This window comes from Aethalodelphis obliquidens, unplaced genomic scaffold (genome assembly GCF_003676395.1).
Source record: "Aethalodelphis obliquidens isolate GAN/ISIS:26980383/991018 unplaced genomic scaffold, ASM367639v1 scaffold31, whole genome shotgun sequence".
Lineage (NCBI taxonomy): Eukaryota > Metazoa > Chordata > Mammalia > Artiodactyla > Delphinidae > Aethalodelphis > Aethalodelphis obliquidens.
The window spans coordinates 10,692,365-10,706,545 of NW_020837975.1; the positions used below are offsets into that span (position 1 = coordinate 10,692,365).

The 14,181-nt window shown below is 41.0% G+C and overlaps 1 protein-coding gene across 1 annotated transcript in view; it reads left to right on the forward strand.

Moving 5' to 3' along the window:
• Positions 1-14,181, forward strand: part of DNAH8 (dynein axonemal heavy chain 8) — a 330,122-nt gene that overhangs the window by 61,799 nt on the left and 254,142 nt on the right. The window contains exons 22-23 of the mRNA XM_027127141.1: positions 12,269-12,404; positions 13,259-13,374. Of these exons, the coding sequence (XP_026982942.1) occupies positions 12,269-12,404; positions 13,259-13,374 (252 nt within the window). The remainder of the gene's footprint in view (positions 1-12,268; positions 12,405-13,258; positions 13,375-14,181) is intronic.

Sequence of the window (14,181 nt, forward strand, 5' to 3'; positions counted from 1 at the left end):
CCTCTTACTAAGATTCTGCTTGAATTGCCTCTTCTTTTCCATACCTACTACCCTTTTCTTAGGTCACGCTTTTATTTATTTAATTTTTGAGCAGAGAAGGGTTTATCGCAAGGGCCATGCAAGGAGAACGTGTAAGCTCATGCTCAAAAAGCCTGAACTCCAGATCAGGCTTTTAATGCTCATTTGAGTTGAGCATGTGATGTTGTGACCTAACTGGTTTCTCTGCCGCCATATTTGGCCCCATCATATCCATCATCCTCCACCTTGCCACCAAAGCTGATTGTGGAAACTCCCCAGCTTAAATCCTTCAATGGCAGTGGCACCCACCTAACCTCCTCAGCATCACATTATAGTGATCTTATTTGATTACCTATTTATCCTCCATTGGCTCAAAAGCACAAAGACAGGAACCCTGTCTAATCATTTTTGAGGCCTGGCATATAACACAGTCTTTCTCAAAAGCACTCACTTTATGTTTTGTTCAAAACTTAAAGTGAAGGCATTTTTCTTTCTTGCCTGCCTTGTGCTTCAGCTATACCCCCACCTTGCTGGTTTGGGTCACCTTGCTAATGTCCTTTTCAAGACAACCAAGGATGGCTCCATCTCAAGGGATCTAACCTGACCCATGGGAAACAGGTGCCTTTGCCTCTCTTTCTATGGAAATGCAGCTTCTTCTTCCCAGGACACCTTTCTGTGCCTTTTGGGCAGCCAGCCAGCCTCTTGTTTCAGGACTACTTAGGCATGGGGAAGCCCCTCTATTCCCAGATTGTAGAGGTCATGGATCAAGGTCTCTGAGTAGCTCTTTTGAAATTCCCTTCACTTATTTCTACCAAATCTCTATCAATGATCAAACTTCCCTTCTATAACCTCAAGGTGGGCAATGTGCTGAGGGTTACCTCCCCTGCTACCTTTGGATAAACTGCCTTTTTCATAATGTGTAGGATCTTAAAAGCATTTGTTCTCAGCGTTGGGGCCTTGGCTGTAACGGAGACAGCACTAAATGACGAATTATAACATCCTGTGTTCAGAGTATGCAAGTTTGAAATGATTATGTCTTCCTGGACATTTTTCTCTTTTATCATTGTTAAGCTTTTTATCCTTAAAGTCTATTTTGTTTGCTATCAGTGTAGTTACACCAGCTCTTTTTGGTTATTATTATCCAGATATATCTTTCTGTGTTCTGTTATTTTCAACCTTTCTGGGTTCTCCTATTTTAGGTTTTCTCTTGTAAAGAACATTTAGCTGGATTTTGTTTTTAATCTACTCTGAAAAATCTCTGTTTTTTAAAAATCGGTAATTTTAGTCTATTCACATTTATCCTATCAGTATATTTGGGTATACTTCTACTCTCTACCCTCTTACTTTGAATTTTCTATTTACCCAAATTTACTTACCTGTTTCTTGAAGTTACTTTTTATTCTTTTTCAAATATATGTGGTCTTTTATATAATCTTCTTCCCTTCTCTTTTTTAAATTCTACTTCTTCATTTAGATATTTAAAATATATTTTATAACAGTCCCATTATCTGAAGAACTTGGAGGTCTAATTCTGCTCTTTGCTGTCTCTGTCAAATCTTGCTCAGGGTGGCTTGTGTCTTCATGTTTTTAATATTTTGGATTGTGGGCTAATCTGCACATGTCTGTTTAGTTGAGAGCCTGTCTCTTTTTATTTGCTCCTGTGTGGTACCTAGGAGGTTTACCAACTCAGTCGATAGTTTGAGTTAGTTTCTCACACGATAGAATTTCCAAAACTCCAAGGTAGTATGGATATAATCTCAAGTCCTAAACCTGTGTGAGGTGAGATAGTGGTTGTAAATTTCCAAGGGAGACGTTATCCGTCTACCCCAGAGCCTCAACCAAGGTCGCTAACTGTGCTTGAGACCGCAGCCCTTGATTAGCCTGGTGACATGTGGGGGAAGGGGAAGGGTTCCAACCTCCTACCCTTGTGAAGGGATCCAAGGCCTCATGTAGTTTTTTGGTTATGGGAAAAAAACCTACAAAAGTTGTAGCTTCAGCTTACTTTTCATTTTAGGCCTGTGTCTTTTTCTGTGTGTGTGAGATATAATGTGTATACAGCAGATTGCACAAATCTTAAGTGCACTATTCAGTGAATGTTTACATATGACACACCCTTGTAACCTTCTCCAAGAGCAAGATTTTTTTTAAAGATTTATTTATTATTAATTTATTTATTTTTGGCTGCGTCAGGTCTTAGTTGTGGCACACAGGATCTTCGTTGAGGCATGCGGTGTGCAGGCTTCTCTCTAGTTGTGGCATGTGGGTTTTCTCTTCTCTAGTGGAGGCACACGAGCTCAGTAGTTGTGGTGCGTGGGCTTAGTTGCCCCATGGTATGTGGGATCCTAGTTCCCTGACCAGGGTTCGAACCCGCATTCCCTGCATTGTAAGGTGGATCCTTTGCCACTGGACCCCAGGGAAGTCCCAATCCAAGAGCAAGATATTGAACATTTCCTTCACTGCAAGTGATTCCCTCCTGCTCCATTCCAGGCAACAAACATCCTCCACCCCAAAGTAATTACCATTTTGGCTTCTGTCACTGTATATTAGCTTTACCTGTTTTTGAACTTCACATAAATGGAATCATGCAGCATATATTCTTTTTTTCAAAGTTTTTTTTTTTTTTTTGATGTGGACCATTTTTAAAGCCTTTATTGAATATGTTGTAATATTGCTTCTATTTTATGTTTTGGTGTTTTGCCCATGAGGCATGTGGGATCTTAGCTTCCCTGACCAGTGATCTAACCCGCGCCCCCTGCATTGGAAGGCAAAGTCTTTACTATGGGACTGCCAGGGAAGTCCCACACATATTCTTTTTGTCTGGCTTATTTTGCTCAGGGTCTGTGAGATTCATCTGTGTAGTTGTGTGCGATAGTGGGTTCTTTCATTCTCATTCATTGCTGACTAGTATTTAAATTTCTGAGTTTATTACAATTTATGTATCTGTTCTACTGTTGAAGGCATTTGGGTAGTTCATAGCTTTTGATTATACACTGAGCATTCTTGTGCATGGTTTTTTTTGTGTGAACCTAAGCACCTGTTTTGGTGGGTATATTCCCATACGTGAAATTGCTGGGTCATAGTCATAGATCATGAATATATTTAACTTTCGTAGAAACTTTCTTTTTAGAGTTGATGTGTTTGAATTAGGAACTAAACAGGTTCACACATTGCATTTGATTCATATACCTCTTAAGTTTCTTTTTATCATCTCCCCTTTCTTTGCTTGTATCTTTTTTATTGCAGTAAAATATACATAACACAAAATTTATAATTTTAACCATTTTTTTAGTGTACAGTTCAGTGGCATTAAGTACATTCACAGTGTTCTGTAACCATTACCACCATCTGCTTCCAGAACTTTTTATTATCATCTACACAGGAACTCTGTACCTATTAAACAATAATTTCCCATTTCCCTCCCCTCCACCCCAGACCGTGGTAACCTCTATTCTACTTTCTATCTTTATGAATTTGCCTGTTCTATGTATGTCATTGTAAGTGAAATCATATAACATTGTCCTTTTGTATCTGCCTCATTTCACTTAGCACAAGGTTAATCCATATTGTAGCATGTATCAGAATTTGATTCCTTTTTAGAGCTGGATAATATTCCATTGTATAGATATGCCACATTGTGTTTATCCATTCATCTGTTGGTAGATGTTTGGGTTAGCTATTGTGAATTAAGCTAGTATGAGCACTAGTGTATAATTATCTGAGTCCCTACTTTCAATTCTTTTGGGTATATACTCAGAGTGGAATTACTGGATCACATGTTAATTCTGTTTAGCTTTTGAGAAATCACCAGATATTTTTCCACAGTGGCCATACCATTTTACCTTCCCACCAGCAATGTACAGCAAGGGTTCCAATTTCTCCACCTGCTTGCTGACAGTTGTTATTTTCCACTTTTAAAGATTAAAGCATTTTTCGTAATAATCTGAATGGGTACGAAGTCTCATAGTGGTTTTGATTTGCCTTTTCCTAATGACTACTGATGCTGAGCATCTTTTCATGTGTTTATTGGCCATTTGTGTATTTCTTTGGGGGAATGTCTATTCAAGTTTTTTTTTTTTTTGCCATCTTCCTTCTTTTAATGCTCTTCATTTGTTGAAGAAATGGGATCATTTGTCCTATAGAATTTTCCATGTTCTAAATTTTGCTAATCATATCCTAGTAGTATGGTTTAACATATTAACATATTCTTCTATCCCCTGAGTTTCCTGTATATTTTAATTAGCTCTGGAGGATTGATTCAGTTCAGGTTCAATTACCTTTTCTTTTCCTGACTGAATAGTCCACAGGTGACACTGTGTACTTCCTATTGCATTACATCAGGAGGCACATTTTATCAGGCTGTTTCCCTTTTCGTGATATTAAGGTTAATTAGTGGGCTGAGGTGCAGTCAGCTTTATCCATTATCATAAAGTTTCCCACCAACCTTTCACCTGAAGAGTTTAGCAGCCTTTGATTATTATTGCCTAGAGCCATTATTGTTGCCTAGAGATTGCAAAATGTTGATTTTCTAATTTTAGCATTTATGGATAAAATATTTCTATAAAGAAGAAATTTCCCTCATTATCTGGTTGGTTACTGTGAAATAATGTTTGTACAGAAAAGTCAGGTTCAATGCTTCAGTTTTTCTTTTATATACCAGTTTTCAAAATAATGAGTTGGCTAACATACCCATTGCGGTTTAAATTATTTAAAGATCATTATGAATATATGGATTATTATATATTTGAGGGATTCAGTCCATTGCAGTCATTATTCTTTTTTATGTTTAAATTTTCTCATCTTTGTCCAGTGGAATTCTACAGGCTGGCTTCTATGTTTTTGATATGACTCCAGTAGTCTTTGAAAGCTTTCCTGCTTCCTGGAACCGTAGGAAATCTTAGGCTTATCTTGCACATTTCCTGCCCTGATTACTCATTTTTCCAGTCAGCCCTCATTCCTTTCAGTGTTACTTGTGGAAAATGGTATTTGGAGATCACAACCTAGGTGCTAGGAAAGGCACTCATTGTTAACTTTTAGCTATTCTTATAGTATTATTTCTGCATCTCTAACTAATATACTTGGGGTACTATTTCTTGAGTTGGCAAATAGAGTCTGCCCTATTTCCTGGGCTCCGTGTTATTTTAGGACGGAGAGCCCTTCAAAAGCTGTGTGGGTCTTTTTTCACCAATTGAAATTTTCCAAAAAAGTCTCCTGTTTCCTGCCTGGGGATGAGGGGTAATTTCCTCCTTGTCATTTTCTTCTCACTCATTCTAGAATCTGACTGTATATACTTCATACCAGGTCTTACTGATAAATGAACAGCTTATGAAGGAGTAGGGAAATTTCTACATTGGTTTCCTTCATTTTGTCTCCTTTACAATGAAAATCATTTCTATTGGTGTGTGCACATAACTGTTCTGACACTATCCACTGCTCAGTGGGGTGAAATTCACACTACCAAAGAAAATTTACTTTGAACATACGAACAAAAAACTTTCATGTGCATAGAAAAAGAAATAAATCACACAAACGAGGCAAATCAGGATCGATTAAAGGTGACTGAGTGTGAATGTGCTGGTTACATTGATGGCACAAGTCAAAATACAGGAAGTGGAACTTTGAAGAGCACCTTTGTCAATCAGTATGCCCCAGTCACTTGCCCTAAAGGGATCTAAGATCTAGTAACACATGGGCTGCCTTCCCACAAGCCTATCACTAGGTGGACCATTACAGTGAAGACAGAATAACATATGTAATGACAAAGCAAGTTGGATAACACTTCGGGCAGAAATCAGTTTTGGAAACATGCTATATATAACGCTAATTTTGGGGGACAAATTTAGTTTGCACTAACCAGTGGTTTCAGACAATACTGGGAACCAGGGCTATCTGCAGTAATGACAAGTCCTCCTTATCTTGGAGCACCTAATTGTGGTTGTAGGACAGATTATGTTAATTATTAAAAAGCTACCTTGTGTTAGCTTCAAATCTGTCCTTCTACTCTATGACTCTGCAAATTACATTTATCCTTGACCAGCTGGCTCCCTTTTAGGCTTTGCAGTGGGGGCGATAGGAGGCTGGACAAGAGAGAATGGGCTTGCTCGTTCCTGTTTTGCGTCTTTTTGCTGACGCCTTTACATGAGCTATAGCTCTTCACCCTGGCAGTGGCCACTAGTTCCAGGCCCTAGCTTTTTCCAGCCTTTCCGGAATCAGCCTTGTGTGCCTCTCAGATGTACCAGCTTCAGGAGGTCCCTCTCTGAGCTTCTGAGCCAGCAGTGCTAGCCAGGCACCTCCCTCACTCCCCAGTTCCAGGTTCCAATAACTGTACCCCCCTCCGTGGGCTCCCCCGCACCCCGGAACGGGCACTGCTTCTTGCGGTTACTGTCTCTCTGTGACCTCTGTGTCCCTTTTTGCCTTTTTGGTCATTTAATAGCTGTTTAACCAATTTTTTATATTAAATTTTCTCGTTCTGTCTGTTAAAATAGCTGGTGTGGCATCTGTTTTCCTTATTGGACCCTGATTAACATACCTGTATATTGGTAGATAGACAATGGAACAGAAAATTCAGGGAAATATTATGATCCAAGTTATGATAGGAAAACACCAGGAAATACATGAAAGGGTATTAAAACTTCTATCAGCAAATTCACCCTGGCTCCATGGAGACAGCAAGTAGATGAGTGGTTGCCAGGGCGGTGGAGATGGGGGAGTGGGGCCTGACTAATGGGAATGGGGATTCTTTTGGGGTGATGAAAATGTTCTGGAATTAGATAGCAGTGATGGTTGCCCAACTCTGTGAAGATACTAAAAACCAATGAATTGTGCACTTAACAAGGGTATATCTGTGTTATATGAATTATATCTCAATTTTTAAAAAGAGGAACACCCCCCTCCCCACCCATAAAATCAGTTTGGCTGCCTTCTGGTCCATCCCCGGCCCACTCCTCGGCGTTGCAGTCTGTTCTCCACTGACTTGTAAGAATGGTCTTATTAATCTTCAATGACTAGTTAGTCTTCCCAAGAAGAGATGCTTTACTTTGTGTGGCCCCAGCTGGTAGTGACACCATATAGAGGCAGTTTTTGCAGTCTGTTGTGCCATGGCATTATTTTGCCACTTGTTAAACAAAAGAGGATGGCTGGGCCACTGGGTCACCAACTGAGACAGGAAATTTCTTTGCAGTGGAATGTGTACATCTAAGTTTCTTACTCCTGGCTTTTATGGCAGTGTGAGTTGTCATGGTTATCTGAGATGATCTAATTCACCAAGGACCAAATGTGAGGGTTTTTTTGTGTGTTTTTTTTTTTGTTTTTTTTGCGGTACGCGGGCCTCTCACTGCTGTGGCCTCTCCCGTTGCGGAGCACAGGCTCTGGACACGCAGCCTCAGCGGCCATGGCTCACGGGCCCAGCCGCTCTGCGGCATGCGGGATCCTCCTGGACTGGGGCACGAACCTGCGTCCCCTGCATCGGCAGGCGGACTCTCAACCACTGCGCCACCAGGGAAGCCCCAAATGTGTGTTCTTTGATCAGGGTTCAGGTATTAGGATGGAGCTGGGAATATTGTGTATGGGACAGTGCCAGTGAAGATCCCAGCAAGGTGAGACACCTCAGGAGTTGCAAGGGAGAGAGTCATCAGCACTGCTGGGGCTGAAGGTACCAAAGAAGGAAACAGTGCTTTCAGAATCCAGTAAAAGTGGGAACCATATGAGAGGGCTTATCGCGTAGGAGCTGAGTTTGTGAAGAGACACAGCCTCTACCAGAGATGCAGCCCTACCGTCTTCTACCAAGGAGGGAGTGAGAGTTACCTGCCCTGCAGCTCTCTTTTCTTCTGCTAGTGCTTCCCGTTGGGTCAAGCCCAACTGCAAGTCAGAGAAAAGGGAGCCCCAGGAGGCAGCTTCCCTCTGCACAGAGCAGGGCAGAGAAGAGCTGAGAATGGCTCGCAGGGGGCAAACGGAGAATAACCAGCACCTGGAGTGCCTGGCAAGATGGCCTTGACAGAGTTGCAGGGATTATTTATAGTTTTCTGAATTAAAGTCATGTAAATAGTTTGCACAGCCAGAGCTCTTGGTACATTGCTGACTGCTTCTGCATCCAACTCTTCTTTCCTTCTGGTTCCATGGAGAAAGTTCCCACCTCTTTTCAAAATTGAGGTTCTCCACACACAGGCTGTAGATTCCATGCCTTTTTGCCTTCTTGGCAACCTTACTCCACCAGTCTTTCTTCCTCTTCTAGGTCTTCAGCTTTGTTCTCTCTACGGGACCCCTCCCACCAGTAGTCTAATATACTCTCCCCTTTTCCTCGCCAACAAACAAAAACATTTGCATATCTTCTTCATTTCTTATTCACAACTAAACTTCTCCAAATGCTCACACATGCTGCTTTCACTTTCCCATCTCTCATTTCCCTGCTCCATTTTCCCCCCAGTTCCTGCTTCAAATTATTTCTGGTACTAGCTATTATTTTTGACAACTTTATTGAGGTATAATTCACATACCATATAATTCACCCATTTAAAGTGTACAATTCAGTGGTTTTAGTATACTCACAGACTTGTGCAGCTATCACCACAGTCAGTTTTAGAACTGTTCATCACCCCCAAAGAAATACCATACTCATTAGCAGTCATTACCAATTTCCTCTCAACCCTCCTAGCCCTGGGCAGCCACTATTCTACTTTCTGCCTCTACAGATTTGCTTATTGTAGGCATTTCATACAAAGGGAATCATATAGTATGTGGTATTTTGCGACTGGCGCTTTTGTCACTTAGCAGTGTCTTCAAAGTTCATTCATATTGTCCCATGTATCCGTACTGCATTTCTTTTTACTGCTGAATAATAGTGCATTGTATGGATGGACCACGTTTTAGTTATCCATTCATCAGTTGATGGACATGTAGGTTGTTTCCACTCTTTGGCCATTATGAATAATGCTGCTGTGAACATAAATGTACAAGTTTTGCAAGGACACGTTTTCATTTCTCTGGGGTGTATATTGAGGAGTGGAATTGTTGGGTCATATGTTAACTCCAAGTTTAACCCTTTGAAGAACTGGCAGGCTTCTCCAAAGTAGCTGCATTGTTTTACATTCCCACCAGCAGTGTATGAGGGTTCCAAGTTCTCTGCATCCTTGCCAACACTTATTATTAGTGTTTTTTTTTTTTTTTGCGGTACGCGGGCCTCTCACTGTTGTGGCCTCTCCCGTTACGGAGCACAGGCTCTGGAGGCGCAGGCTCAGCAGCCATGGCTCACGGGCCCAGCCGCTCTGTGGCATGTGGGAACTTCCCAGACCGGGGCATGAACCCGTGTCCCCTGCATCGGCAGGCAGACTCTCAACCACTGCGCCACCAGGGAAGCCCTATTTGTGGTTTTGATTATAGCCTTCCTGATGGAGTAAAGTGGTATCTCATTGTGGCTTAAATTTGTATTTCCGTAATTGCTAGTGATGTCGAACACTTTTTCATGTGCTTATTAACCTTTTATGTGCCTTCTTTTAGTAATGTCTATTCAAATCCTTTGCTCATTTTAAAATTGGATGATCTGTCTTTTTATGTTTTAGTTGTGATAGTTCTTTATATGTTCTAGATACTAGTCCCGTATCAGATTGCAAAATTTTTCTCCCAGTCTGTGGGTTGTCTTTTCACTTTCTTGATGGTGTCCTTTGAAGGCCCAAAGTTTTAAATTTTGGTGATGTCCAATTCATCTATATATATTTTTGCTGTTGCTTTGCTTTGGTGTCATATCTAAGAAAAATTTGCCTAATCCAAGATCATGAAGATCCATGCTTATGTTTTTTTAAAGAGTTTTATAGTTTTTGCCCTTACATTTATTTACTTTAAAAAATTATTTATTTATTTTTGGCTGCTTTGGGTCTTCATTGCTGCGCCCGGGCTTTCTCTAGTTGTGGCGAGTGGGGACTACTCTTCGTTGCGGTGCGCGGGCTTCTCATTGCAGTGAGTTCTCCTGTTGTGGAGCACAGGCTGTAGGTGCACGGACTTCAGGAGTTGCGGCTCGCAGACTCTAGAGCACAGGCTCAGTAGCTGTGGAGCAAGGGCTTAGTTGCTCTGCGGCATGTGGGATCTTCCTGGACCAGGGATCGAACCCGTGTCCCCTGCATTGGCAGGCGGATTCTTAACCACTGCGCCACCAGGGAAGTCCCTCGCCCTTACATTTAGATCTATGCTTCATTTTAAGTTAGTTTTTGTGTACCGTCCAAGGATCTACTTTCATTATTTTGCAAGTGGATATTCAGTGGTCCTAGCACCAATTATCAAATTCCATTAACTTTATTATTATATAGTATTGGAAACATACAGAAGAATTTATGTGGCATCTTCCCACTTATTCCTGTGACCCTGTTCTTTTAACATAAAAGCTGACTTTATGTTATTTTGTCTAGGTTTCCAGAGATATCATGGGAGTACCAAGATAAACATATGTGTTTAATCTGTCATGTTTGACTAGTAGTCTGGTTTCTTTCTTAGGGATTTCAAAGCAAATGGAGGGGGTGTGTAAATAAACACGTGTGTCCGATCTTCCATGATCAGCTGTGAGTGTCCACTTGCTTAACACTTGTTTTCCTTGCTAGACTGAAGTGGCTCTCAACCACCATTGTCATTCCAAAGGTTAACACTGTGTTGAATAAATTAGAAAGGGTGTAATGAGCGAATGATGAAGCAAAATCTGAAGAGTTCGTGGGGGTGGGGAGGATCAGAGAGTGCCTTCAGGTGGGAGGAGGAACACCGTTTCCCCTGAGACTGAGAAAAGATGAAGGTGGGTTCAGATGCAGATGAGGTGGTGTAAATCGGGGGGACAAACTTGCAAGTCTCTCTCTCTCAATCTAGTAGCCAAGAAAGGAACACATGAAGGCAGTACAGAGGGAATATGGGAATCTCCCAAGACTTATCTGGGGAGAGGTTGCATAGATAGGCTCGGGTTCCTTTGCAGAGGTGATTTTGAAGGCCCAAGTTGGCTGCTACCATTTACTTTTCTCTTTCCTAAGACGCATGGACATTGTATGTTAAAGGGCCTATTCAATTTTATAATCCAGTTTTCTTTTCTGAATTTAGTTCTGCACTTCTTCCTAAAGCCTTTGCTGACTATTAGAAAAGTTCAAAAGGCAAAAAGCACAGGCTTTTAGAATCACACAAAGCTGGTTTCAAACCCCTATTCTTACCACCTACTGTGTGACCTTGGGCAAATTTTTAATTCTTTCTGAGAGTCAGTTTTCTCATCTGTGAAATGGGTACAGTAATATTACCTATCCCAAGAGGTTGTCATTTAGTTAAATGAGTTCATACACATAAAGCTCTTAAATTGATGCCTGGCATACCACATCATGCTCATTTAAAAACCTTATCACATTTGAATCTCAAAACAACACTTTGGATTGTCCTTTTCATTCTTTTTCTTTTTTTAAAAAAATAAGTTTATTTATTTAGCTGCATTGGGTCTTTTGTTGCTCCGTCGGGGCTTTCTCTAGTTGCGGCGAGCGGGGGCTACTCTTTGTTGTGGTGCACAGGTTTCTCATTATGGTGGCTTCTCTTGTGTCAGAGCATGGGCTCTAGGTGCGCAGGCTTTGGTAGTTGTGGCATACAGGCTCAGTAGTTGTGGCTCACGGGCTCTAGAGCGCAGGCTCAGTAGTTGTGGCACAAGGGCTTAGTTGCTCCGTGGCATGTGGGATCTTCCCGGACCAGGGCTCGAATCCGTGTCCCCTGCATTGGCAGGCAGATTCTTAACCACTGCACCACCAGGGAAGTCCCTGGATTGTCCTTTTAAAAAACCATTTCTCATTTTCAACTTTGACATCTTCATCTCCTAGGCCTTTAGGCTTCTTTCTTTTTGCCCATATGAATGGGACTGTAGATCTCTGTGTGTGAATGAGTCAGGTAAGGTGAAAAACTTTGAATTTGCAACTTCTCTGGCAGTCCAGTGGTTAAAACTCCACGCTTCCACTACAGGGGTGCAGGTTTGATCCCTGGTCGGGGAGCTAAGATCCCGCATGCCACGTGGTGCGGCCAAAAAAAAAAAAAAAAACTTTGAATTTTTCTTCTTTCTCCTTTTCTTTGCTTGAGACTTAGCAGCTGTCTCAAGCTGCTTTTAGCCATTGACACTTTGGGGTCTGAAACATTATGCTATTGGCCACCATCTCTAGGTATTTTCAAATGGCATTAGAGTTTGATAAGTTGAAGTCGTATTAATAAATTTCACAGTAGTTTTAAGTATCTGGAAATTAATAGTCATTTTTTTATTTAATAGACATACACAAAAGAATGGGCTGAGGTTCTAAACCACAAAAGTAAGCACGTGGAAGAAGCTGTCAAAGAACTTATATCAATATTTGAGACTATTTATGAAGTTAAATACAGTGGGAAAACAGCAAAACAGTTACCAGGTAATGTGGCTGGTTACAATGTTTGAATCACAAGTGTTACAGATATGTTCTCAAGTAGGCACCTTGTGCCTAGCAGGCACCAAAATTCCAGACTCCCAGAAGGAGAGCAGATGTTCAGCATAAACCACACCGTTTGCAGTTTAGGCACAGTGAGCCCTTTTTATGAATGAGGGAATGGTGGGCACCCCTCTGAAATCCAAGTTCATAGATACTTACTGGGGACCAACCTTGCAAGCAGGCCCTTCCATGGATAGCAGTCTCTGGCCTGCTATGTTAAGTGTTTTTTTTGGTACAGCATTCTACCATGCTGGCTGTCACACTGTGTGGGGATGGCATCTAGTGAGTAGAGGCCAGGGACGCTGCTGAATATCCTCTATGGCATAGGACAGCTGCAACAACAAAGCCTGTCAGTAGCGCTGAGGTTGAGAAACTCCAGCTTAAACAAGTATTCGCCGCATCTCTTCTTTCTCTGAGAGGTTTTCCACTTAGTTTAAGTAGTTTTCATCAGAAGTATCAAAAATACGAACATGTCAGCTTAAGATGGCAAACCCAAAAGGTAAACAGGTATTTTAGAAAGAGAGCCTGTAAAATAACCCCTCTTTAAATGTTTCTTAATTCTAGATACTAATACAGAGTACAGTATATTTAAAGAGTGTATTTCTTAATAGAATGTTAATTCTGTTGAGATGGGTGATTTAAATTGAATTCAAGGGTGATTTCTCCCAGCAACAAATTTTTAATTTTTAAATTAAGAATTCTTTTAAGAAGGACCTTCCTAAGAAGGTTTGGTTGCATAGAATAAACCAAATGCCAAGTATTAACTGTTATATTTTTGTTTTATCTTTTATCTATAGAACAGAGAAAACATGTTGTTTTTGGGAGTGAAACAGAAGAGGGTGAAAGTGTTGATTATGAGACTAATATTGTGCCTGAGGTTGATGTTAATCATAAAGAAGATGAATTTAAAAAGGTATTTATTGTAAAGCAACCTTATGCAATTTCACAGAATTATGACTTATAGGATTGTAGATAACCCCAAATGGTGGGTTTTTTTTTTTCCAGGCAGTTCTGCAAGCAGTCTGTGTGGATTTATAACAAAATCCAGAAAATATAATTTTCAGTTCTACACTGTAGCATCTGACAAGACACAGCAATCCTTACAGTTTTCCCCAGCACTGTCAACTTTTAATGCTATTCTATCAATTACAGTTTATATAGTTGTCTCCCCTATTGTGACTGACCGTGTTTTCTTATGTAGTAAATGTCACATCTGGGATTGTAGTGCCAATCCATTTGACTCAAAGTGGAGAACTTTGTTCTCAGTTATTGTTTTTGATAGAATTACCTGTATTGCAAGACTGGGTTTTGATTCTCTTGGGGTCCAGGGATCTGCATTTTTTATTAACACTGTGGATTCTCCCGCAGGAGAAACCCCAGGTGGGCAGATTCTCACATTATGCTGAGCTGTGTTGAGAATGAAAGTTGAGGAGGAGACGTGGGGATTCTTCATCCTTCTTAGGCCTTCTTAGGCCTTCTGGTCGTGCATCAACTCTAAATGCCACTCTCACATTTGTACCAATTCGTGCTTTCTCCTGCTCCCATCAGTTTTCTTTTAATCCTCCGTACTCATCTTTTTTTTTTTTTTTTAATTTTTAATTTTTAATTTATTTTTGGCTGTGTTGGTCTTAGTTTCTGTGCGAGGGCTTTCTCCAGTTGCAGCGAGCGGGGGCCACTCTTCATCGCGGTGCACGGTCCTCTCACTATCACAGCCTCTCGT